Consider the following 24,514-nt stretch of genomic DNA (forward strand, 5'->3'; position numbering starts at 1 on the left):
GTGGACACATCGATCAGAACGGAGGTTTTAAAATACAATAATAATTCATTTTCAGAGGTTCAAACTCCTGGATACCAGGGAGAGGCTTCAAAATGGAGGGCTAACGCCTGGAAGGGACGTCAGTGTCATTTAATGAACTGCAGGTACTGAAAAGTGAGCGACGATGATGTCAGAATGCGACCAGACGGAGAGCGTCTCGGAGCCCGCAACAGACGCCGGGGCGACACCGGCACTCGTCCCGGAGCCCAGCCTCCCCCCCGCAGACCGTCCCATGGCACTGTTTGACAAGAACCGGACTGGCTTGGGGCTGAACCCCGGACTCGCCGTGCGTATCTCGGATTCGTGTGAGAGCGTCCTGACCGAGCTGGAGACGGACGGCTCCGGGGAAGAGGCGCTGCTACTGCCGTGCTTAGCGGGAAGCTCGGCGTCTCCTCGGGGAGCCCGAGAGAAGCGCAGCCGGCGGAACCGACACAGCTCCTCCTCGGATAAAGACAATCTGTCCTCCCCAGGTAATTATTTCGGATCAGGGCTTCCGGGATCTTATAATAGCAGGTAGGTCAGGGAACCTGCACGTCTTTTGACGCCTCTGATCCACAACAGCTGGTTATTGTGAACGCAAACCGACCACATGTAAGAACGTGCAATCTGCAGTTCCTGGAGGCTCTTGGTTTTCACGAGTGCCTGAACTTGTTGCTTCAGACAAGCACAAAACTCCCTTTTGTTTTCTTTTGTTTTGTAAACTTTATTTTGGGTTGTTTAGAGAGACACAATCACACATACGAAAGAAAACCCGCTAATAATCATGATAATATAAATGATGAACAGCGTTAGTCACAAATGGAATCTCTCAACTTAAAAAAAAAAGTTTATTATTTTGATAATAGCATGATTTAAAAAAAAAAAAAGCAATAGCAATCATATTAATAGCATTAATGATAAAAAAAAAAGAAAACTGTAAAGGTTAAATACAAATGTATGCAAGTGATATCAAATGGATAAGTAAATCAGCTCATCAGAACCCCTCAACCCCGTTAACCAAAACAATTAAACATAATAACTATTAAATATGAAAAAAAAAAGTAATTTAAAAACAACTAAAATGGGCACTCCTTAGAGCTGATCCCAGTCGAGCTCCTCCATGGACGCATAACCTTCTCGGGCAACTCCGTTGGTCGCCCAACTTTCATTGGCAAAGGTAATAATGGCAATCATATCAGCAACAATATTAATGGCTAAAAATATGAAAAAATAATTTGTCCTTTTAACCATCTCTAAGAACCTACCCCAGAGTTTTCAGAATTTGCTGGAATCACCACATAAAGATGATATGATATGATTTTTTTTCTTTCCCCAAAGCATCAAGGTGAAGGAGGTACTTTAAATTTCCAATTCATTGAAGCTAGTCTCCTCATTAAAGCTGTGACACTTCTATGGGGTGTGGACAGTGAGGGTGGCAAGACTCCCAAAAAAAAAGCAACTAAAGAGTCCAGTTACTTTGGATTGGGTGTCAAAAATCTGGGAGAAAGTACCTCATGTTTAATCTGGACACTTTGTGTGGTTGTGCTTTGACACATTTAGAGTTTGTACCCTTTCCAGATGGCTCATTATATCACTCATGTGTGAGATCGGCAGGTACTTTGACCCAATCAATGAAGCTCAGCATGCACAACATAGTTTAAAATGCCACCATTGACATTTTACTTTTCCAGCTACTCTTTTTTAGATATTTTATTTGGACTTCTTTTTTTTTCAGTATAACCAAGCATCAATAAACGTAAGGACAAGAGGACCCAATTGAATTTCAAGAATTTAGAAAAGAAAAATAGTCAATGAGGGCAAAAATTAATTCTCCATCTATTTTAACTTTATACAGAGTTTGCAGGAGAGCAGGAGCTAAATAACACGTCACTATGATCATCTATTCCAAAACACCTTTAGCAGCTGTTGGGGGGGGGGGGGGGGGGGGGAGTGAAAAGAAACCGGATAATCCAGATTAACATAAACTCCATACAGACACTAGATTCAAACACACTTGCTCGAAAAGTGACATCCTCCATCCATCTTCTAAGCTGCTTATTCCTGTTCGGCTTCACATGGCGCTGGAGCCAATCCCAGCTCGCTATGGGCCAGGGCAGGATACACCCTGAACAGGTTGCCGGTTCATCACAGAGCAAACACACGGAAACGGCCAACCACACACGCTCACAATGTCACCTTTCATGCATGTGTTTGGACTGTGGGAGAGGAAGTACCAGAGGAATCAAACTCACACATAGGGAGAACATGCAAAGTCCACGCAAAAGAGGCCCCAGCGAGAGCGCTAACCACGGCTCCAGCATGCATGTGTAGCTCAAGTTTCCTGTATTCCTGCCATTATACTTTTGCAGATTCACCTGTTTTCGTAAACTTGATACTCCTCCAACAATGCTGCTGTCTCTCCTGCATCTTTCCACCGATACGTTTTGTTTCAGACTTTAAAAAGAAAAATGCTGACATAGAGGGAAAACAAAGGGAAGGTGATCTCGTCGCCATGGAAGCAGGGCTGTCTGATTTAACAGTGCTCCCACTCACACCGCCCACATCTTCTTTTTTTTTTTTTTTTCCTTTCCCTCCGCAACACCATTTTTCAGCATTTGTTAACTTGGTTATTTATTCCTGTTTGTCTTGTTGTTTAGCCATGTTCTGTCAGAGCCGGGGAATCTAGGCCGCCGGTAGAAACACCTAACCCAGATCCGCCAGTGTTCACGTCCCATTTTCTGTGGCCTTTTAGAATAATAGTGCTCAGGTCTGAATTTACCAAATTGGTACTGGTAGGATCTGAAGCGCCGGTACTTTGTGTGATTAAAAATGCCAACCCAATCACCAATAGATGTTCTTCCAGGTAAATCTTACAATGCACTCTTGCTCATAATCTTGCGAAAGAAGAATTAAAGTACAGTTTGTATATTATTACATAGCACGTGTGTTGAATAAACCTTCCTCGTCCGTGGAGGCCCAAGGCAACGAACAAGGTTATTTACGATTTACAGTTGCACTCAAATTGGCGCTGATTTCATTTGTATATGTTTAAGCACATTTGAAACCGTTCTATTAGCCCGAGGCAAGCTATTTTGTTGTGTTTCAAGTGAAAGCAAAGACCTAAGCATCCAGTTTACGGTTCAGTGTCTTCGTTCATCTTCGCCGTGCCCTTTATAAGCGTGCAGCGCTGTGACATGTCACACACTGTGTGCACTGCAGGTCTGCACGTCTCTGGAGCTTCCAGCGAGTCACAGTCCCGCTGTGAAAGAGCTCTGCAGGTCCCATTAGCTGACCAGGACGCCTGAGAGACGGATATTAACTATGCATAAGGCCACCGAGCGCGCAAAGACACAGGCACTCTGTAGTCCAGCACAGTGTGTGGTGGGAGGGGGAGTTTGGAGCAGAAGAAGTATTTACTCTAACAGCTTCTTTTTACATGTTGTGGCTGAGAGTAAAGTAAAGGGGGAGATAGAAGAGTCGATAATATGGCCTGCAGCTACACACAATATCATTTTATCGCCAGTGCACTGCAGTGAAATAACACATCCATCATGATAAAAGAGAGATAGACAAGCACATGGAATTTATTGTTGGACATTCAGTGGAATTCAGATCTACTTTAGGGCCCGTGCTTAGAAACTCTGGTCTAAACTGTATGGGTCTGTCAATGAATTGAGCAAAATGTTGTTTCTATTCCACAAGCCTTGCGGCTCTGTGAAGACGTATATTTCTAATATTTTAGCTTTTTTATGGATGGGAAATAAAAACAACAAAGTTAAAGCAGAGACTGCGGTAATATAAGTATGTCTGATCCTCCCTGATACATCTGTTTGACCTCTAAACTCAGAAGATAATTCAGAGTTTTATTAAAAGTGCACGACGAGGTTGGCTACATAATCAGGATGCTACTGACAAGCATCTACTTACGAAGTAATTAATTCCTCTTTTGTTGTATTTGCATATCTTTATCCGTTAATTCCGTCTCTTCTCTATTTAATTTTCTTCTCGATTTGCTCCTTCGAGTCGTTTAGCTTCAAAGATGTCTTTGTTTCTCCTTATCTCTCTGTGACAAATGGCATGCTAATAGTCTGCCCGTGCCTTTTGTCCGGTCCCTCGACCTCCTCCCTGTGCCTCACGTCTTCACCCCTCCAGCATCTCCGTCAGGTGACTGCTCTGGAGAAGATGCTGGATCACATGACTCAAAGGACTAATTAGCACATTATGCCCACCAGACATCACTTATTTTTTAGAGAAATGGTTATTAATCTGCAAGGAAATAGAAAAATAACTAATTTAACAGAAAATGAGTATCTGGCTAACGGTGAGTTGGTATTTTTTCTTTGGTTGGGTTTTATGCCACAGGCTCTTAATTGAAGGTTTTAATAGGCCGTACATGTAAAACGGTCGTGTGATAGATGAACAACCTGTATTTGACCCGCTGTGTAATTACAAGTTACTGTGGTGACAGAAGGAAGACTGGTGAGACAGTCTCCCTAGATTGCCTCTAAAACCCAGTTTTAATGACATTTCAAGTGAAGACGCAGCATTTTTCCGTTTTCATTTCAGGAAAATCTTGCGTTTACACAACATCCTTTTGAGAATTATGTCCATTTGCATGTAACGCGGCCTAAACCAATGTACTTAGCATGTTGGGCCACTAATGGGTGCTGTTGGTTGTTTTTGTAAAGAAACCACATGATTGCACGGAACCAATACGCTATAAACATTAAGAACAGTGAGTACCGGTACATGGACATTCGTATGGACAGACGACCAGGTTGGATTGTTATTATAATGACTGTTAACTATAAAGCTACCAAGTCATTGTTATTTTGAAGAGCAAGGCACAAACATGTCTAATTATACCTCAATGACAAACCTTGATAACGTTATTACCTATTGCATGCTTTACTAACACCACGCAGCCATATTGTAAAGGTTTTTGAAGTCAAAGGAAGGTTGTTTGAAAATTACAAGAACCTTCCCTTGACAGATGCAGAGAGGGAAAAGAAGCTGACCAAAAAACATCTTTTTAACAAGAATTGTATAAATAAATACCTGAATCTGGCAAGACTATATGCTTCAGCCCCACTATAGCAGTCCTAGTTTCTTTTGTGGCCTCACTACTGTTATGGAAAATATTTTATTCTAAAATTTCTTTGACATTTTTCTTAAAATGTCAGAGCAGGTAAAACATCAGGCCTCAATCAGTCTCTGACGTTTTCTCGATGGGGTCCCAGACCTCAGGTTGGGAACTTCTGGGCTTAAGGAACACTGACAACTTTGATCTGTGGATGTGTTTTAGCATTGGCTGCAATTTAATCAGAAATCAATTTAAAAAGCAGGTAGACTGACTGTTAAACAGCAAACACCATCTGAACAAAATTCACACTGTTCTATTAAAATAAATACACAATTGTTTGCCTGCTAGGAACCAACGGTGGGGACTTCAACCATTTCCCCGAAGACCCCGAGTTTGCAGACATCATTCAAAGGGCGGAACAAGCCATCGAGAGCGGCGTCTGTCCAGAGAGGATTTCCCAGGGATCCAGCGGGAGCTACTTCGTCAAAGACTCAAAAGGGGTGAGCTGAGGTCGAAGAATCCTGCTGAAAACAGCTCAGACGCATGTCGCATCAAAAAAAACGCGACAGATCTTCATCAAAAACGAGGAGTCAATTGGGAAAACATTTACCCAGATTTCTGTGTAAATCAAAAAGGTGGAATCGAGGTTATTTGCGCTACCCGAGGTGAGTCAACCAGCTTCATCATTCAGTGGAGAATCACTGAATAATGCAGTAAATGATGGTCTCATGATGACCGATCTGTAACTGGTCAGCCGCATGTCGTCGTCAAGCTTTTGGTTTAGTCACTTTTTTCATAAATGTGACTCAGAAACATGTTCAATCAATACTCAAATTCATATTGTCTGCCATGTTTTTCTTTTTCCCCCCCGCTGAAGAAAATTATTGGAGTTTTCAAGCCAAAGTCAGAAGAACCGTACGGTCACCTGAACCCAAAGTGGACCAAATACTTTCACAAGGTACCTAAACAGTCGTGGACGCTCGTAAACTGTCGTTAGTTCTGATGAAATGAAACTTTATTGTCCGAGCTCATGGAAAGTACTTCTGCAAGAAGACACGAAGGAATGCGGACAATCCAAATCCTTGTTTTCCTCCTCAGCTGTGTTGTCCGTGCTGTTTCGGCCGAGGATGTTTGCTACCTAACCAGGGTTACCTGTCGGAGGCCGCGGCCTCGCTGGTCGACACCAAACTCGGCCTTGGAGTTGTTCCCAAAACCAAGGTGTGTTTGTCGTACAGACTTCATCTCCTCCGAAACATTGGTCACTCTGTTTAACATCCTAACTCCTACAGTGAAACACAAAGTTTGCTCACTCCAGTGAGCGTGCAGGTCGGTGTGGTCGTTCACTAGGCTCATGTAAATGTCTGCCGTTTTGTCTCTCAGGTGGTGTATTTGGCCAGTGAGACATTCCACTACAACGCCATCGACAGAGCAAAGTCCAGAGGGAAGAAGTACGCCTTAGAAAAAGTCCCCAAAGTGGGACGACGTTTCCACAGAGTGGGCCTGCCCCCCAAGGTAACGGCGACCTCTTCGCTATGCTATCAAACGTTTAGTCCGTCATAGCGTCAGTCTGTCACCTCACATGGAACAAGGTTTACAGCACGAGATTAGATAAAAAAACACAAGCAAAAATGAACAAAGGTCAATCAAAGGTACAGTGACTAATTAGATTAGAAGAAATACTATTAATAAAATCATTTAAGACGCAAGTATTTACCTTAAACGGGAGCACGTATGTATGTTTTGGTGAAGTGAATTGATTTAAAAAGTCTATTTAGTGGCATTTCTAACTAATTCACGATAAGCACACAGTTTGGTATCAAAATGATCAATTCAATGCACAGAATTTAGGTTTATTCAGAGTTTTCTGACTGAAGTAGACAGCGGTCCAGCTCTGCTCAGGTGTTACGTGAATGATTAATTACCTTGGTCATAATTCAATTCAGCTTTAGAAAGTTAGAAATAACTACATTTTCCATTTAACATCAATTCACTTCTTAAAGCAGAATCTAAACAATTCAATGTAACTTTACTTATATAGCACCACATACAACACTGTCATGTTCAAGTAGAAACACAACAATCCCATTTAAATGCATATCATCTTTATATTTTAGTTTTCTACCACTAGTTGAAATGTACGGTAGAGTTGGCCACAGAAAATGAAAACGTTAGGAGGCATGTTTTTCAAATTGAGCATTGATTTTATTAACACCTGTACCAACAATGAATGGAGTGATCGTCAATAAAGTTATAACTGCCATTAACGGCATAATGTTGGCCATTTAAAATGTAATCATGCCAAGATTGAGAGAGGGGGCTGTATCTTTACAGTACAGCAATACAGTCTTTTGTATGTTTTCATTACAAAAGACTTTTTGCAGTTATTACAATAATCAAATTATTACAATAATCAAATCAATCAAGCTTTTATTTGTATAACACTTTTCATACAACTGTTGTAGCATAAATGCTTCACATACTTTAAAAAGAGAACTAAAACACACACGCATGCACACACACACACACACACACACACCCCACCAACCCCAACTGCCCGTATCAAAATATAAAACAAACTGATGTAAGAATGCACTGATGAGATTGCAAGCATTAATACAAAAGGTTTTTGAGATGATAATCTAAAATATCACAGGTATCTCTGCTGTAATACACAATAAAGAAAAAAAGACTTAATCATTAAATACCATCCTATGAAACACAGATGAGCGAAGACCTTTTACTCCTCCTTCTTTTTCACATTTTCCTGATTTGAAAATTAATGTTCTTTTCTCTTTGGTGTCGTGCAGCTGTCTGTCAATACCACAGAATTTAAGAATAAAACGTGCAACGACCCTCTCACACAACATGTATTGTGATATTAGTTTTCACGCACGCACACACACACCAGCTGCTGTTTCATCTCCAGGATGTGCATGTGGTTTTGTCTCAGAATAGCGGTGGCTTCAGTGGACGACAGTAAAAAGAATTGTGCCGCGCGCTTTTTCTATTTCCTGGAAGACGATTTGCTTCAAATAAATAGGTCAGGTTCAGTGGAAGTGTCTTTAAAGCTCGGCCTCTGTCAGCAGGCTCTTCAAACAGTGAACTCACGCCTTGCTTTGTCAACTGTAATCAAACAGTAATTCTAGTTTTTAAGCAAACTCCCAGTGATTTATGTGATTTTCCAGGTGGGCTCCTTCCAACTATTTGTGGAAGGCTACCGTGAAGCTGACTACTGGCTGCGGCGCTTTGAAGCCGAGCCGCTGGCGGAGAACATCAGGAAGCAGCTGCAGTCGCAGTTCGAGCGGCTCGTGGTGCTGGACTACGTGATCCGAAACACAGGTGAGTGCGTGCTGCTGACCTAAATTCACTCCAAACTGGTCAGTTTAACTGCTGCTGCTGAATTCCTTTTGTGCTCTTCAGAGGGGGGGGGGGGGGGGGGGGGGGGTTCCCTGGGGCCTTCCCTGGGGCCTTCCCTGGGGCCTTCCTTGGGGCCTTCCCTGGGGCCTTCACTGATTAGACTGATGAGCATCCAAAGCCCATCAATGCACACGGTGTAGTGTTAGCACTGTCTTGCAAATTACAGCGCCTCAATCATCTGCTCCCAACATCTTGGCGCCAGATACCACAGCAGCCCACCAGAGGTCTGAGAGACCTCATGTATTCAAAGGTCACGGATATTTTAGCAGCAAACCTCAAATTTGTATATTAATCAAGGTGCCGTGATGAGCTCATTTACATATGGACAAAAGGATCTGATCATTATCGGATTTGTGGAATTATGAGGTCAATGCAGTATTATGTAGTATGTAAACCCACTGATTCATTTAGTCAAAAAACAAAAGTGACAAAAAGGAAAGGCGACAAACATGATGGTGAACCGTAGAAAATATAGAAAGAACCACTAATGTAAGAAAAAAAAAAACACATTTCATGTTGGATGAATGAGGGGAAAAAAGAAAACCTTGATAAGACTGGAGGCACCACCATCTTCAACAAAACAAGACCAGATGTCTGATGTCACTGTGTTTGTATTTACTCTGATAAGAGACTGACATTTGTCGGGTTTAGTTCAATTTTGTGTTGCAAACATAAAGAATGTACATTCATGGCATACAGTTGTTAGACATACAAGAAGGAGGACAATACTGTGAAACGACATCAGCAGCGACTTAGCAGACGGTAAAATAAACAAAAATAGGTTCCAACAGCCATAAAATCGAGATTGATGAAGTGCCATCCTTGCAGATGAGAAATTCCTGCCAACTTGTGTGAGGCCACAGAATCAAACTCCTCTGGCCCTGTGCTGACTTCAGAAGAATCACGATCCTTATTGTCATTGTGCTAAAACGGAATGATGTACCATCCCACTCAGTGCTAAATAAATAAGACAAAAAATTATGGACAAATTAAGATTATAATAAATGAGTGAGGCCTTGGCGGCTAAAGGTGACGTTCACCCGTCAGGCGGTGGTACAAAGAATCACACAAAAGTACAAAAACAAAGAAAACAAGGGTAGAATCATCTGGTCATCTTGGACTGGACAGAGTGCTGACACCTGTTGAAGTCTGGAGACAGAAACTGAAACTCGGCATGACGGAAGCGGTGGCATTCGCCTTCCTGACTATTTCCCGGTCGTGCTGATCAGTTAATGTGAACTTCAACGGCAACACGGATGAAGCACGCGTGAAAACGGCTGGGCCTGTTCCTTATTTGACTTTTTCTTCCTTTGCAGATCGAGGGAACGACAACTGGTTGATCAAGTACGAGAAACCAGGAGATGGAGGAGGAGGAGGAGGAGGAGAAAAGGTGTGGTTCATATGTAGTTAAATCTTTATAGACTTAAGGCGTGATCACTGTTGTCAAAACAAAATCATCCAGCTTCACTGTCGATGCAAATATCCATTATTGGCCGCATCGTGGGACGCGGCTTGTTATTTTGAATGTGGTTATTTTGCTTCCCTGGGCCTCGTACAAACATCAACACGCACACACTCACACACACACACTGCTCAATGGCTCATTCATAAACAAAGCACGCGCAGGCAGACAATAGGTTGGGCCTGCAGCCGCAGAACAAACCAGTCCTCTGGTGACCTGACTGGCGCAAGCGGCGGCTGAACTACGACTGCCCGTCCATTAATCATTGTTTGCGGAGCACTGATGGATTACAAAAGTAGTCCGTCTGTGCAATCGATGAGTGTTTACAATGATGATCGATGATCAGTCCGACCGCGAGTCATCAATAATTCCGCTCCTTAATGTTGCTGTGTGTTCGCCGCAGGATGCGGAGTGGCCAGAGAACTGTCCGGACTCCTGCATCAAGATCGCAGCCATCGACAACGGCCTGGCCTTCCCCTTTAAACACCCGGATGAATGGCGAGCCTGTGAGTTCAGCGCTCTGGTTTACCTGGGTTTGGCTTTCAGAACCTTTTCCCTGTCGACATGTGCTTTTCCTTCCTCCCACAGTTTGGGGAAAAAAAGCAGGCCTTTAATACTTTCTCTCAAAACGACTCACATCATGCAGAGCAAGGTGACATATGTGACATTTTAACGTAAAAAAGTGTTTCTTTATTTCATCTCTCTGAAACCGGGGTGTCAAACACAAGGCCTGTTGGCCAAAATCCGCTCCAATACTAAAAATTATCAAATTTAACATTTTATAGTCATTTTATAGTCGCCCTGTTACGCAGCAAGAGCGCAAAACGAAATCACTTAAATCTACGTCTTTGTTTTCGGAAAAGCGATATAAACTACAGTTCTGGTTGATAAATGCAATTTTTGTTTGAATGCAGTGGTCGTAATGCAGAGATGCAGTTTCTCATGATTGTACGTACTGCGATTGAAAACACACCGTCCTCTTGCGTTCTGCCATCAGATCCGTTCCACTGGGCCTGGCTCCCTCAGGCTAAAGTGGCTTTCTCTCAGGAGACCAGAGAGCTGGTGCTGTCCCGCCTCTCCGACATGAACTTCGTCCAGGACCTCTGCGAGGACCTCTACGAGATGTTCAAGGTACTCATCACAGCTTCTACTTTTCTGTGGGACTGCTACGGTAGCAAAAAGACTTAAAAAAAAACCCAAACAAAAAAAAAACAAACCCAGACACAGTTGTCTATATGGCTTTGCTTTTTCCTCAGTTTAGACTCACAGGTTCACTTTCATCAATCAGCTCCTGCAATGTTTTGTTTGAGCTCTACTACAATGCAGCTCCAGTGTCAGAAAGGCCGTGGAGACGCGCTGCAGTCCTGTCTGCGCTGAGGGGAAAAAGAACAATCATGTAGGCACAAATCTAAGAGCCTGTTTAGACGACAATGTTTTGAAATGAAAATGAAAAACCTTTGTTTCGCTTTGGGGGGGTCTGTTTACACGAAGACGGGGCTTGGAGCCAGACTGAACATGCTCTTGACTGCCTCGCTATGTCAACGGGCGAAAATGATGCTGTCTGGAAACGCTCAGGACGCATCTCCTTGCAGACAGTAGAGCCGTTGCTCGTGGGCACGCGCCCCATGATTGGAATAAATAGTTGTTCGTCACATGCTCGGTTGATGAGCAATAAGAACAATGTCTCCTCCGAGAGTGCCACGACTCCCAGTCCATATTCTCCTGAGTCACTTGTAATAACAAGGTGGTTTGTCCGTCGGATGTCCACGTTCTCGCCGTTAGTATTGTTTATAGTGTCTCGTTCTCTGCATGCATGTGTGTGTGTGACTTCGTCAGAAACAAACAAACAACAGCACCCACTAGTGGCCCAACATGAAAACTACACTGTTTAGCATTGTTTCCACAACGGTGTCGCGTAAACGTGAAACTTTGAGGCTGAGTTTCCCCCAGACCACATGACTCGCATAGAAGTGCACACAGTCGCAAAATGACTGGTGTATGCAGGTGGAGTCTGAACCGCTCTGCTCTGTTTGCGTTGTTGTCGTTCTATAAACGCATAACAGACGGAGCTGAGGTTTGAATTTCGAGATAACTCCATTTTGTTTTACCCTCAGACAGATAAAGGCTTCGACAAGACGATGTTTGAGCGACAGATGTCTGTTATGAGAGGGCAGGTGAGTGTTTCTGCCTCCTCTTTTCGCTCCGTTGGTCTTTCTGCCTCCTTTTTCCTTCCGTCTCGTTTACTCCTGTGTTCCTTCACCTCACTAATCATCAGCCTCACCTTTCCAGTGTTTTTCTTCTGGTCACACCTGTTTGTCTTTCAACGTGGTGGTAGTGCTTTTCGTTTTTTTGTGGATATTCAAACATAATCAACAGTAATGGCGAGTTGGAACTTTAACTTTTTTTTTTTTTTTTTTTTAATACTAGTCTATCGATTCGGTAACTTTTTGAACATACTTTGATTTTGCGATAAAATCAGCAACGCATTCAACCTCTGATCAGTATATTTTTGATCTCTGCTATTTATAATCTCACTTCACAGTTATATAATTGTGAATTCTCTCTCCAATGCCTGAGCGAGTTTTGTAAGACGAGTACGGCTGCTCCTCACCTTTCCAGTTCTTCTGTTGTCGTCTCACTTGTAAACCAGTTTCCCCTCTTTTATGCAACCTTTTATTTGGTATGTGCAGTATTTTTTTTTCAACAAGCAAATGAAAAATCAGCAATCAGTTTTTAGACAGTTTGACAGGAGCGTAATAATAGTAAACAGCCTTAAGCCACTTCTTAAACCCTCTTAATAACAAACTCCTATTAACACATTAGGATACACAAACATTGTAGTAAATGTCAGTATGCACCTGCAGATTTACAAAAACACCACAGTTAAGCCCCTTATTATGTTTATTCTTTATCTTTATTTAAAAAAGGAAAATATGGTGGAGGGAATCCATATAACAGTTTTAGAGAAGTTTGTAAGATTGTAATCTAATTACATTGGATGGAATAATTAATAAAAATCCAAGTTAAATAGAGCTGTCTCTGCCTTTTTTAAGTTATAAGGTCATTTACAATGTCGTGGCCTTTTAATGTCATTGATCAGGGGCGGAAAGTTAATTTCCCCCCAAATGTTTTGCTGAATTCTACAAAAAAAGAAGTTACTATTAAAAGTAGTGCAATATGTGGTTATGATCGGCTTCTGTTCCTCATCAGTCCAGTTCTCGTATTTCTTGACTTCCTTTTTTTGTCTGGTGGTTAAACTTAATAAAGTTGCATACTTTGAAATGAAAACACGGCAGTTGTTATTGTTTGCATCATGTAGACCAAAGATCGGAAACCTGATTGACATTAACTGGTGAGTTTAAAATGGTCTGCTCAGTGAGTGTCATAATCAACAGCAATCTAAAATGAATTTAACTCGGGTTGACACAAAATACTGAAACTTTTCTTTTGAAACACTTAGAAAAGTCTCATCCAGGCAGATTATAAAGACATGTTTGCTGTTATTCACAATACAGTTAAACTATTTATGTCTCTCATTAAAAAAAATGTTGCCGGTGCATTCCTTGTTTGTTTGTTTTTTTTTGTTACCTTGATTGTGTTGAATGTGTGTCCTGTGATTTTTAGCACGTCGTGTTTGTGCTTGTCCTCAGGTGCTGAACCTGACCCAGGCGCTGAAGGACGGGAAGAGCCCCATCCAGCTGGTGCAGATGCCCCGGGTGGTGGTGGAGCGCAGCCGCTCGGGCGGCCAGGGCCGCGTGGTCACGCTGGGGAACGCCTTCACGCAGACCTTCCACTGCAAGCGGCCATTTTTCTCCTCCTGGTAGTCGAGGGCAAGAGTGAAGGCAACTCTGGTTTAGTCCCGGCGCGAGGGAGAAGATGAGATTGTCACCAGGAGTTGTCGGCATTTGCCCCTTGCGGGGGAAGGAATAAAGAGGGAGACACGGGTGAAGACGTTTTGTTGGAGTTGTGGATGATCGGAGGTTTCTGTGGAGAGCGCAGGGAAGCGTGGGAGTCGGAGAGATTAGCATAGTACTGTCTCTCACCGAGACCTCGGGGCTGTTTGTGCTTACCACGGTGACTTGATTGGATAATCGGCTTTTCCACAGAGGTGGGCTTTGTTTATTGTTAGGAAGCAGATTTATTGTTTTTTTTTTTTTTTTTCTTTTTACACACAAGTCTGGTGTGAGGTCTGTCAGTGCAGTTATGGCCAAAGAGAAACCACAGATACCAGAAGGGTGTGGAAATCCTCAAGACTTCTCACTGATCTCTATACAAAGTGTTTCTCTCTCGCTCGCTCTCTCTCTGTTGAGATCATCTCCGAGCTGGGATGAAGTCAAAAAATATTAGCTTTGCCTTGCAGGATTACTTATTGAAATGTAGATGTGCACTTTCACTGCAGGAAGTGGCTTTTTTTCTATCCAACTGGGTGAAACCACGTCTATCTAACAACAGTGTCTTCAACTGCATACTGCCAAAATCTGCTTCGAAGGAAATCTGCCGAAACTTGAATCTGGAGGAGGCGGAACAGGAATTGAAGGCGTTGCTTGAATGTAAATCTGTTTACGGTTTTTACACATATTCTTGCGCCGAAACATTTCAGTCGTGACAGAATGGTCTCGGGAAGAGAGTCTTCTCACCATGAATGTATTTGTTGTTTGTATTTAATTGCTCTTGAACCTCATGGCATGAGGGACGGTGACTTCCCTTTATTATATACAATGTGAAAGAATTACAAAAAAAACCCCATCATGATTGAGGACAATGTTTCACTTTGCTCGATGCCGTTGTGTTTTCTTATGTATGCATCTTGAAATTTTTAATCCAACTCAGTGATTGTACGAGGAAAATTGTATATTTAAGAGATAAAAAAAATGAATAAAATTTGGCACATTCATGTGTTTGTTCTGTATTTATTTATGCAGTCAATTTAAACTTATCCCGGAAACTAAAAGCAATGCAAATCATACGCGCCTGCACATTTGGTATTCATGCACCCAGTTAAAAGCTGTGGTTGTGGCATTATAGAAATTCAGGGTTGGAACAGTAAATATGAATAAAAAGTTAAATATTAAAAATTAAGAAAATACATAATATAGGGGCCCAAAGCAGATGGCCAATTTAAGCTCTTATTACTTATAGATAATTAAGTAGGAAGGTTTATTAAAATTTTTAATTTTATTTCAATAGGAGACAAACTGTTCCCGGTTCATGCTACAGACTTCAATGGAGCGTCGGATGAGCCAATGTTGAAAACGTGCATCATTCACCTGCCCTCATTAAAAAAAAAAAAAAAGAACCTGCCCATAATCCCATGTGCTAATAAAAACTCAGGCACAAACGCACTTACTTTCTCACATGTGTCACCGTGAGACGGCACACACCTGCACAGGAAATGAGTCGTGAGAAGTTGACATGATGCAATAGTACAGCGTGTGATTGTTTAATCAGTGCATCCAGAGCTCAACACTGACCCCCAGTGGAGAAATGCTCATGGAAACGAGAGTTCAATGGGTTCAAATCAACACAAACTCTGAATCCTGTAATTGACTCAAGTTGAGATCATCTAAAAGGACGAGTAACACAGCACAACTACATTATATTACAGTTTCCACCTTGGTTTCTCTGCTGTACGACCACATTTGGAAATACAATCCATGTTTCGTCTTGAACCCAACATGAAATTCCAGAAAATGTATACTTTCATACTAACTTAATTTTTTGAAAATTCAAGCAAATACAATAAAAAAAAACCCGAGCCAAATTATAAAATTATGCCATCAAATCAAGTATGTGGAAGAGAAGTCTCAAATCAGACATTTGTGAAGGATTTTCTCTTAATGTAGAACAGATGTACCAACTCCACGTGTACGAATGACTCAAATTAGTTGAGTCTTTTCAGAAATTTCTAATTTGTTTTATAGCAATGTGAATTTTGCAAGAACAATTTTCTTATCTGATTCAATAGAACTCCACATGAGAAAGTAAATAGAAAACAGTGATAGATGTTAATAAAATAACTGTAAAGCGGTGCAGCGTTAAACCCTCACAGTCTCACAGTGAGAAATTCCCCGGTTCAATTCTGGGCTTTGAAGGACTTTCTGTGAAGAGTTTGCATGTTCTCCTCTGAACGCATGGACTTTCTACACGAGCTCTGACTTCCTACCTCGGCCCGCAGATGTGGAATTTGGTCAGTGTCTCTAAATTCACTGTCAAGCGAGCTCTCCTGTAGACTATGCTCTCTTTCTCTCGCTCTATCTTCCTGCAGGATCTCTGACAGTGGACCTGGAAGTCCACGGTCTGAGGGCTCATCACACCTACAGCCAGTCTATTAATGACTTTGTCATTGTGACTAAAAGTGTCACCACAGTTGTTTAGTTCTAGAGAAAAGTGTTTAAAAAATAATTATCATTTCATGCTTCACAATCATTTATGTTTTGTTATGATGATAAACAATAGAGTAGTGAGGTTTGGGGGAACTTTTGTGTAATTGTTGTTGCTGTGAGGACTGATGAGGGAGGACAGTGTCATCACAGATAGATGATTCCCTTTAAACGACTTAGTTTAAAATGATGGAGTTAAAAAAGAAAAGAAAAAAGAAAGCATGTTGTTAAGTGAATTATTTGTAACATTTCAGTGACCAAGGATGAAAAACGGCTTGTTGTGCGTCATGTCTCCACTAGATGGTAGAATGTTCAGTTTGTTCTCCTCCCGTGCTTCACTGAGTTTGTGTTGAGTGTTTCCGAGAGGTGAGTGGCGCAGTGACCAGACTGTGAAACTATGCAGACACAGATGACTCCTGTACGAGTTCCATCTAAACAGACTTCATATAGACCTGAGCCCTTTTTCATCACATCCTCAGAGGAGCTGCTACAGACACGACTCAGGTTTAAAACCAAGATGTTGCAGGTTTTCTGCATCGAGCTATAACAAGACTTCACAGAGAGAAGACAAATAACACTTCTTGTAAATATTTATCAGCATGCAGAGGTTTTTATTCGCGGTAGTTTTTCTTTTTACGCACGGGCTGCGCGCTGACAAGTGCGCGTCCAGGTGCGACGTGAGCGCCTGTCCGAGCCCCAGCTGTCCCGGAGGATACGTCCCCGACAGATGCAACTGCTGCCTGGTGTGCTCGCCCAGAGACGGAGACCCCTGCGGCCGGAAGCACGACCTCCCGTGCGGGGACGGCCTGGAGTGCCGGCCGCTCTCTGCCAGCCGGCGGCGCGGCTCCATGAGGGGAACGTGCCGCTGCAAGACGCAGCACCAACTGTGTGGAAGCGACGGGAAAACCTACAGCAATGTGTGTAAGATGAGAGCAGCCAGTCGAAAGGCTGTGAACAAGGGCAGAGAGGCTGTCATCCAGGCGCACAAAGGATCCTGTGCGTCCCCGGCAGAAGGTAGGAAGGGCTCTCAGGTTCCAGGGGCGTTCAACCTGCGGCTCTGGAGCCACGCAAGTGGCTCTTCAGCTCCTCTGCAGTGGCTCCTCGAAGCTTTCACAATGTGTGGAGTCAGCACACATTAGTTTTCGTTTTAATTTCATTTGCATTCCGCACAAAATGTCTACAAACTGGTAAATAGGGTGAAAGAGCCATAACAGTTTTTTTTTTAACTGAAATAAATGAGAATGAAAGGAAAGTTAAAAGATAAAGGAAAAAAAGGGGGGAAACGCTAGGATAACTACAAATGCTCTAACCATTAAGAAACAGCAGTTATAAACAGCTAAATAGGCCAAAATGGCTAAAGTGGAAAATCCATTGCAAAAAAACTATAATAATGGCCACAACAGTTAAAAATGTCATATTTCATTATATCAACATTTTACTCTTCGTTAATGCAGTAGTTTAAATAGCAGTGGTTTTTCTTGATTTTTTTTTTTCTTGATTTTTCAGATCATTTATTTAAATCATGATAACAGGTTGTTTGGTCATAAAGGTTGCAGGTCCCTGCTGTAGACTTTTACAAAAATACATGAATTGGTTATAAAACTATGAGGAGTGATAGTCATTTGGCTGCTACATAAAACTCTATTATCTTTTGTCTTCATTCATGATACAGTTATGATGGGATGTTTGAATATTAAAAAAAACCCAACTCTAAACAAAGCCATTGGGCTCAGGAAAGTAGACTTTTTTCAAGAAAAATAATCAAAATCATTCTTGGTTTTTATATCTTTGTTCATTCTCCTGTTTCTCTAAGGAGAAAGTATACTCATATTGTAATAATTCTAACAAAAGGTGATTCTAAAATAGTCAAAAATAAAAACACTGATTCAACTTTTCAACCCCACTGAAGTAAAAGTTATTAAATGTAATGTAAAACTGTAGAAAAGTGTTTTAAAGACATCTTGATGGGTCAGATGTGTACACACTTACTTTTAGAAGTGTCTTCCATATCTTACAGTTTTAATAAATAAAAAAAAAAAATTATATATATATATAAAAAAAAAAAGTTCAAGAGGGTCGACTTGTGAATTGGATTGTTTTCCATACAGTTGTGTATCATCTGCACAACAATGTAAATTCTCAGACTATTTCCCAGCATGTATATTGTGAACAAAAATGGACCCTGGATTAGTCCCTGGGGTACGCCATATACACTTATTGCTTGGGACAAGATGAAGAAAACCACAACCAGAAACAGACAGACAGACAGACACACCATTAAGCTTGTTTCATAATAGGTTTTGAATATTCTAATTACCCCACATTAAAAAGTTTAAACTCTGAAATAGTGTGAATTCCTTTTAAGTGTTGTCATTCAACCATCATTGATGGGACTTCTGCAGCTTCAGTATGGATAAAAGTTTCCATCAGTTCTTTTGATTTTAGTCTTGTCCTACACGAACTCCACCAGAGGAGCCGAGGCTCAAATCTCACGGAGTCAAACACTCATACAAGGAATCTAAATTGTGTAATACAACACGAGTGTATGATGTGTGTGTACGTGTATACGTGCAGGTCGTTCCCTCGTCCATCCCAGCAGCCCTCGTTACAAGTTCAACTTTATTGCCGATGCGGTGGAGAAGATCGCTCCTGCTGTCGTCCACATTGAGCTGTTTGTGAGGTTTGTAATGTGTGAGGAGAGGTCAGCAGCACACACACACACACACACACACACACACACACACACACACACACACACACACACACACACACACACACACACACACACACACACACACACACACACACTTATTTATTTATTTATTTACTCTTGGTCAAGTGTATTTATATATTTTTATAAACTCATTCAGCTGTATGTTTCGAGGCTTCAAATGTATATAATAATAGTAATTATAATAATATTGTCTTTCTCTCTGTCCAGACATCCCCTCCTGGGCCGCCACGTGCGTCTCTCCAGCGGTTCTGGTTTCGTCGTGACTCCCTCCGGCGTGATAGTGACCAACGCTCACGTGGTGACCCCGGCCGACCCAGTGAGCGGGAGGCCTCAGCTGCGCGTCCAGCTCCACGATGGAGACGCGTACGAGGCGGCGGTCAGAGACGTGGACAGGAAGGCAGACATCGCCACGGTGAAGATCAACCCGCAGGTGAGAGAGAGCAGCGCGGAGCCACATCCTGACGGGGTTTGACGGCTTCCCGTCAGACATTCAGAAGAGTTGTGGGACGTCTCTCATAAACACGACCTCTGTGACTCACAGACTCTGCGCTGATGTGTGTATTCTCACACTCATACCTCAAATATTTGGACAGTTTGGTAAGCTTTAATCTTCAGTCGCCTCCTCGAAATGTAGTGGTTTTTTTTTTTCATCCATCCTTCTACCCTCACTTTATCAAACATGGAATCTCAAGACGACTACTTCACATGATTTTCCATCCCAGAAGACATGTGAGCAGTCGTGTTGATGTTTTTAATCGCAGCCCAAAAGCTGAGCTCATCTGTGGTAGAATAAGAGGGATGCAGATACTACATCTAATAAGCAAGGATACATTAAAGTGAAACAAGTGCTGCACAAAAATAATAGTTAGCAGATTCCCATGGAAGTGAAATGTCGGGCCACATCTACATTCTCCATCTAATTTCCATCCTGAGCCTAACATGAATGTAGTTTTGGTGGTAATCCCCCCCGTATGTGTCTGCCGTGTCACCACCTCCTCACCCTCTCTGGTATTTGTGTGTGTCTTGTTGCTCTGGGAGCAGAAGAAGCTTCACGTTCTGTCTCTGGGCCACTCGGCTGAACTGAGGCCCGGAGAGTTCGTGGTGGCCATCGGCAGCCCGTTCGCACTGCAGAACACCGTCACTACCGGCATCGTCAGCACGGTGCAGAGAGACGGCAAAGAGCTGGGAATCAAGGACTCGGACATGGACTACATCCAGACCGACGCCATCATTAACGTGACCGCACACACATGTTGAATAATGGGGGAGGTCCAGGACAGTTGGAGACTTTCTGTTTGTATGCCTCGGGCCTCTTTAGATTTGGAAAGAAACTGCAAAATCTGGGTCAGATGTAACAGAACAAAGTAATCAGAGATGGAAAGAGTACAAAGCTTTTACTCAACTACTCTTACATTACTTGAATTACTTTCAAGTACAGATAATGTTCACCTTTAATATTAATTGTAGTTGAATTAGATGCATTCAGGAGGAATTTAAATACCTGAATATGATATATCAACCTGATACAATTTACATCGCACAGTACATATGTACATACGTTGTGTGTACAGACACACACACACACACACACACACACACACACACACGCACACACACACACACACACACACACACACACACACATATGTACACACAGTGTATTTTCGTAGCACATTTTTCTCCAACAATGAAGTTTCTTGAAAAGAAAATAGAGTTTAGATCCAGGCAAGGAATTTAAAGTGTTCAAAAATGCAAATCAGAGAGCAGAGATGTAGGTGTACCTTATGTAGTTTATATTGTACTTAAGTATGAGTAAATACTAAAATAAAATAAAACAAGATGACACAGTATTGCCTCAAGACAGTAAATAGATGACATATCTTTATATCAGCTGCTGTATGTTGAAAAATGTTGTGCAGAGAAGAAAACAGTTGACTTATAAACAAACGTAAGGCAAAATGAACTGATTTAAACAACGAACTGATGATATGAACTGTAATTCATTTCTGATTTGAAACATTTTAACCAACGTCACATCTGTATCCTGTATCTTCTCCTACATTTATCAATACACTCTAATCCTGTTAATTTATTCTAATGTCTGGATGCTGAATCCACGTTGTTGTGATTGTTTGTGTCTTTCATGCCTGTAACAAGTACGGTAACTCTGGAGGACCTCTTGTTAACCTGGTGAGTGATTTGCTTTATTGATCTCATTGATTATGGGTGCTCCTTTGGTGGTTAAAGCAACGCTTTTTCAAATGGGGAAGACCCCCAGAATTCACCCAGTTTTATTTAATTTAAGTATACAACTTGTAGTTTGCTATTTGTATATATGAAAACACATAATTTGGAGTTGTGTGTGTCTGTAAATATGTTTATTTCCACAGGACGGGGAGGTGATTGGGATCAATACTCTCAAAGTGACTGCAGGAATCTCCTTTGCGATCCCCTCGGACAGAATCAGTAGATTCCTGTCGGAGTCTCAGATTAAGCATAGCAAAGGTGAGGTTTTTATAAACATCTTAACATCAAAATACAGGCCGCAGAGTCTTTATTGTAACAATAATGAGATATTTTGGTGTCATTACAGAGAAGGAGAGGCAGAGAAAACTGACAGAGGACCCTCAGTCGGATGAAGGTGAATCTCTGACTGGTTGAACGATCATGACTGAGCTTTGTTTGAACTTCGATCAAACTCTTGTGTTTGTTTCAGACGCGTCAGACATGAGGAGATATTTTTTAGGCTTCAGGATGATCACAATCACAAAGGCGTGAGTTTACATATCAACACTGATAAAGTCACTTTACCACATATGATCACTTCCCCGGTGTAAAGACTTGGATAAAAAGGATTCTGTGAATACTTGTTATTAATGTCATCCGTGTTGGATTTTCAATCGTTTCCTCTGTCTGAGTTCTCGTGTGTGTGTTCGTGTGCCTCAGCCTTGTTGCGGAGTTGAAGCGCCACAGACCAGATTTCCCCGACGTCAGCAGTGGAGTTTTGGTGCAGCAGGTCATACCCGACACGCCAGCTGAAAGGTATGCTCACACACACGAGAAAAGCCTCAGCACACACAAGCACGCGTGCACACACACAGAGCCGTGTTTCCATTACTCAATGACCAACTATTAATTTCCTGCACGCTGACCGTAACCTCAACCATAAATACTAGTTGCCTCACCCAAACCCAAACTGAAGCATCCGTACATCTTCTGCATCCGCTTCCTTTCCGCAGCTTCCGCAGTTTTGAATATTAACAGGTAGCAGATGGTTTTTTTTCTTCTCCTTTATATGAATGAACTTTTATAGCTTCCTTCTATACAATCACCAATAAATGAGTAGTTGTTTCATAATTGTTCGGTCATTTAAATATGGAGGTGAATGCAGAGATTAATGATCCATTACTGTTGCATTTCTCCTTGATATTTTATATGTGACTTGTTCTCTTGTTCGGCCTCAGCGGAGGGATCAAAGGCGGAGATGTCATCGTGAAGCTGAACGGGCAGCTCGTCCGGACCACCGCAGACGTCCACCAGGCGCTGCGGAGTGACAGACCACTTCTGATCCAGATCTGCAGAGGCAATGACGACCTGCTGTTCAGCGTTCACCCTCAGCTTCTGGAGCATTGACTAACAGGAAGGTAAACAACTCTGGGACAATGCATCAGGAATAAGCTGTATGAGCACAAATAAGCTGAAGTAGAATATTTTACATTTCTGCCACAGAACTGTGCGAGTCCAGTCAGTCTGATTCTGTATAATTTGAATGATCAAGTTTGTGTGTTTGCTGCAATGTTAGGAGTAACATGTTGTTGGTATTGCGATTTTTTTTTTCTTTGTGTCAAACCCCTGAATCAAAATGTTTTGGCTAAATTAGTAATTGTCACCTAATTGTTTGATGCAATATTGCATAGAAGGAAAAAAATTTAAATTGCACCTGTACATATAATAATTTTTTAGACTGTACTGTGTTTCACAAGTCACGAAAAATCTATTATGATCGGTATCGTAAATAACACATTAAATGTAACATTAATTAATGTATTAAGAAAGCAGAGGTGAGGTGTTTGCTGACATGTCTTAGTTCCTGTGTTTGAAAAAAATATATAAATTTTTATTTAAAAAATTGTGGAGTTTAAAGCAGTTTTTTGTTTTGTTTTTTAAATTAAAACACATTGCACTGTCGTCTGTAGGCTGATGGAGTCCTAATTGATTTGCAATATTTTATGGATCACTAAAGCTGTTAACAATCATTTTGAATGCAAAAGTTAAGATTTTGCTATGAGATAAAGTGAGATTAGAGTGTGGTTAAATCCTTCAAGTCCCCAGGAAAACTACTTATTGGTTACATGTTCTTTTAGTGTCACTTTTGGGACTAAAATAATAAAAGATATTTCATCATTTTGCTGTCAATGAAAACTGTTAGCTAACTCTTTGTTTGTACACTAAAGTCTGGTTTAAACAACAATGTTTCAAGTTGTCAAAATGAACATAGTTTTGTGTTTTAAAAATGTCATGGAAATGTCACAAGTGCTACAAATAATATTGTTTTCCTGTAGAGCCACTAGTGGGTGCTGTTAGTTGTTTTTGTAATGAAACCACACATGAGAACAATACACAATAAACATTAATTTGGGAGAACATGGATTTTTGCAAGGACAGACAACCAAGTTGGATGAGTGTTATGAGGTCATTGTTATTGTGAGGTTATAGATAAACTGAAGAAGAAACAGTCTTCACAAAGACCTGTTCGACCTATCGAGACATGGACTTTTAAGGAGGCCAGAATAGTGACGGTCAACTATCAAGGAGAACATGGACTGGGAGTCATGACACTCTGAAAACAAACATTGTTTGCACTGTCCATCTACTGAGCATGTGCAGAAGATCTATTTACTACAGCCGTGGTGCGCCTGACCAGTATACAGTATACCAGCATTTCCACCGTCTTCACGGAGACGGAATGTTTCCAGAAAGTTGTACCTCCCCCCCCCCCCCCCCCTCCTCGTTCACATGTATAGGTAGTCGGAATGTACACAAAAAGTTTTACCGGAGAACTGTTTTCAAAAAATTGCATTTTCAGTGGCTCCTAGCACTCTTGTCATGTAAATGGAAACCCAAATGATACGAAAGCCCAGCATTTTTGCTTGAAGAGGTTATCATATGGCCTAATTTTGCAAACTTTCATGTATGTTAATATCATAGAAACGTTCTAAAATTCTGTTGTTGAGAGCAATGTTGTTGAGTAGAGATCCTGTCCCTGTATTTTCAAAGAGCCTCATAATAAAGGTTCCCAAAGAAAGATGGATTGTGCTTTTTTATTCATCTCTTCCATTTAGCAGCTGTTGTCCAGAAGGCAGCTTCCACTCCTCTGTTTATGTCTCCTCATTCCTTCTCCTCCTTCCTCCCTCTCCTGG

At 41.6% G+C, this 24,514-nt stretch overlaps 2 protein-coding genes across 2 annotated transcripts; both read left to right on the forward strand.

The window, feature by feature from the left end:
- pi4k2b (phosphatidylinositol 4-kinase type 2 beta) lies at positions 1-14,858 on the forward strand. Its single transcript, XM_080494326.1, has 11 exons — positions 1-509; positions 5,450-5,601; positions 5,979-6,059; positions 6,200-6,319; positions 6,482-6,613; positions 8,287-8,440; positions 9,835-9,908; positions 10,384-10,486; positions 10,978-11,111; positions 12,095-12,154; positions 13,631-14,858. Exons 1-11 carry the CDS (start codon positions 164-166, stop codon positions 13,802-13,804), a joined length of 1,530 nt encoding a protein of 509 aa, XP_080350452.1. The 5' UTR covers positions 1-163; the 3' UTR covers positions 13,805-14,858.
- A 2,068-nt stretch (positions 14,859-16,926) lies between these two features.
- On the forward strand, positions 16,927-22,727 carry htra3a (HtrA serine peptidase 3a; the record flags this gene model as incomplete). The annotated part of the gene is given in 11 exon segments (XM_080520853.1): positions 16,927-17,374; positions 18,935-19,040; positions 19,302-19,524; positions 20,136-20,332; positions 20,334-20,346; positions 21,252-21,284; positions 21,485-21,599; positions 21,688-21,735; positions 21,820-21,868; positions 22,041-22,136; positions 22,559-22,727. Coding segments are annotated over 11 exon segments (1,464 nt in total). The 5' UTR covers positions 16,927-16,959.
- Between the last annotated feature and the right edge of the window lie 1,787 nt (positions 22,728-24,514).

This window comes from Blennius ocellaris (assembly GCF_963422515.1).
Source record: "Blennius ocellaris genome assembly, chromosome: 3".
Classification (NCBI taxonomy): Eukaryota; Metazoa; Chordata; class Actinopteri; order Blenniiformes; family Blenniidae; genus Blennius; species Blennius ocellaris.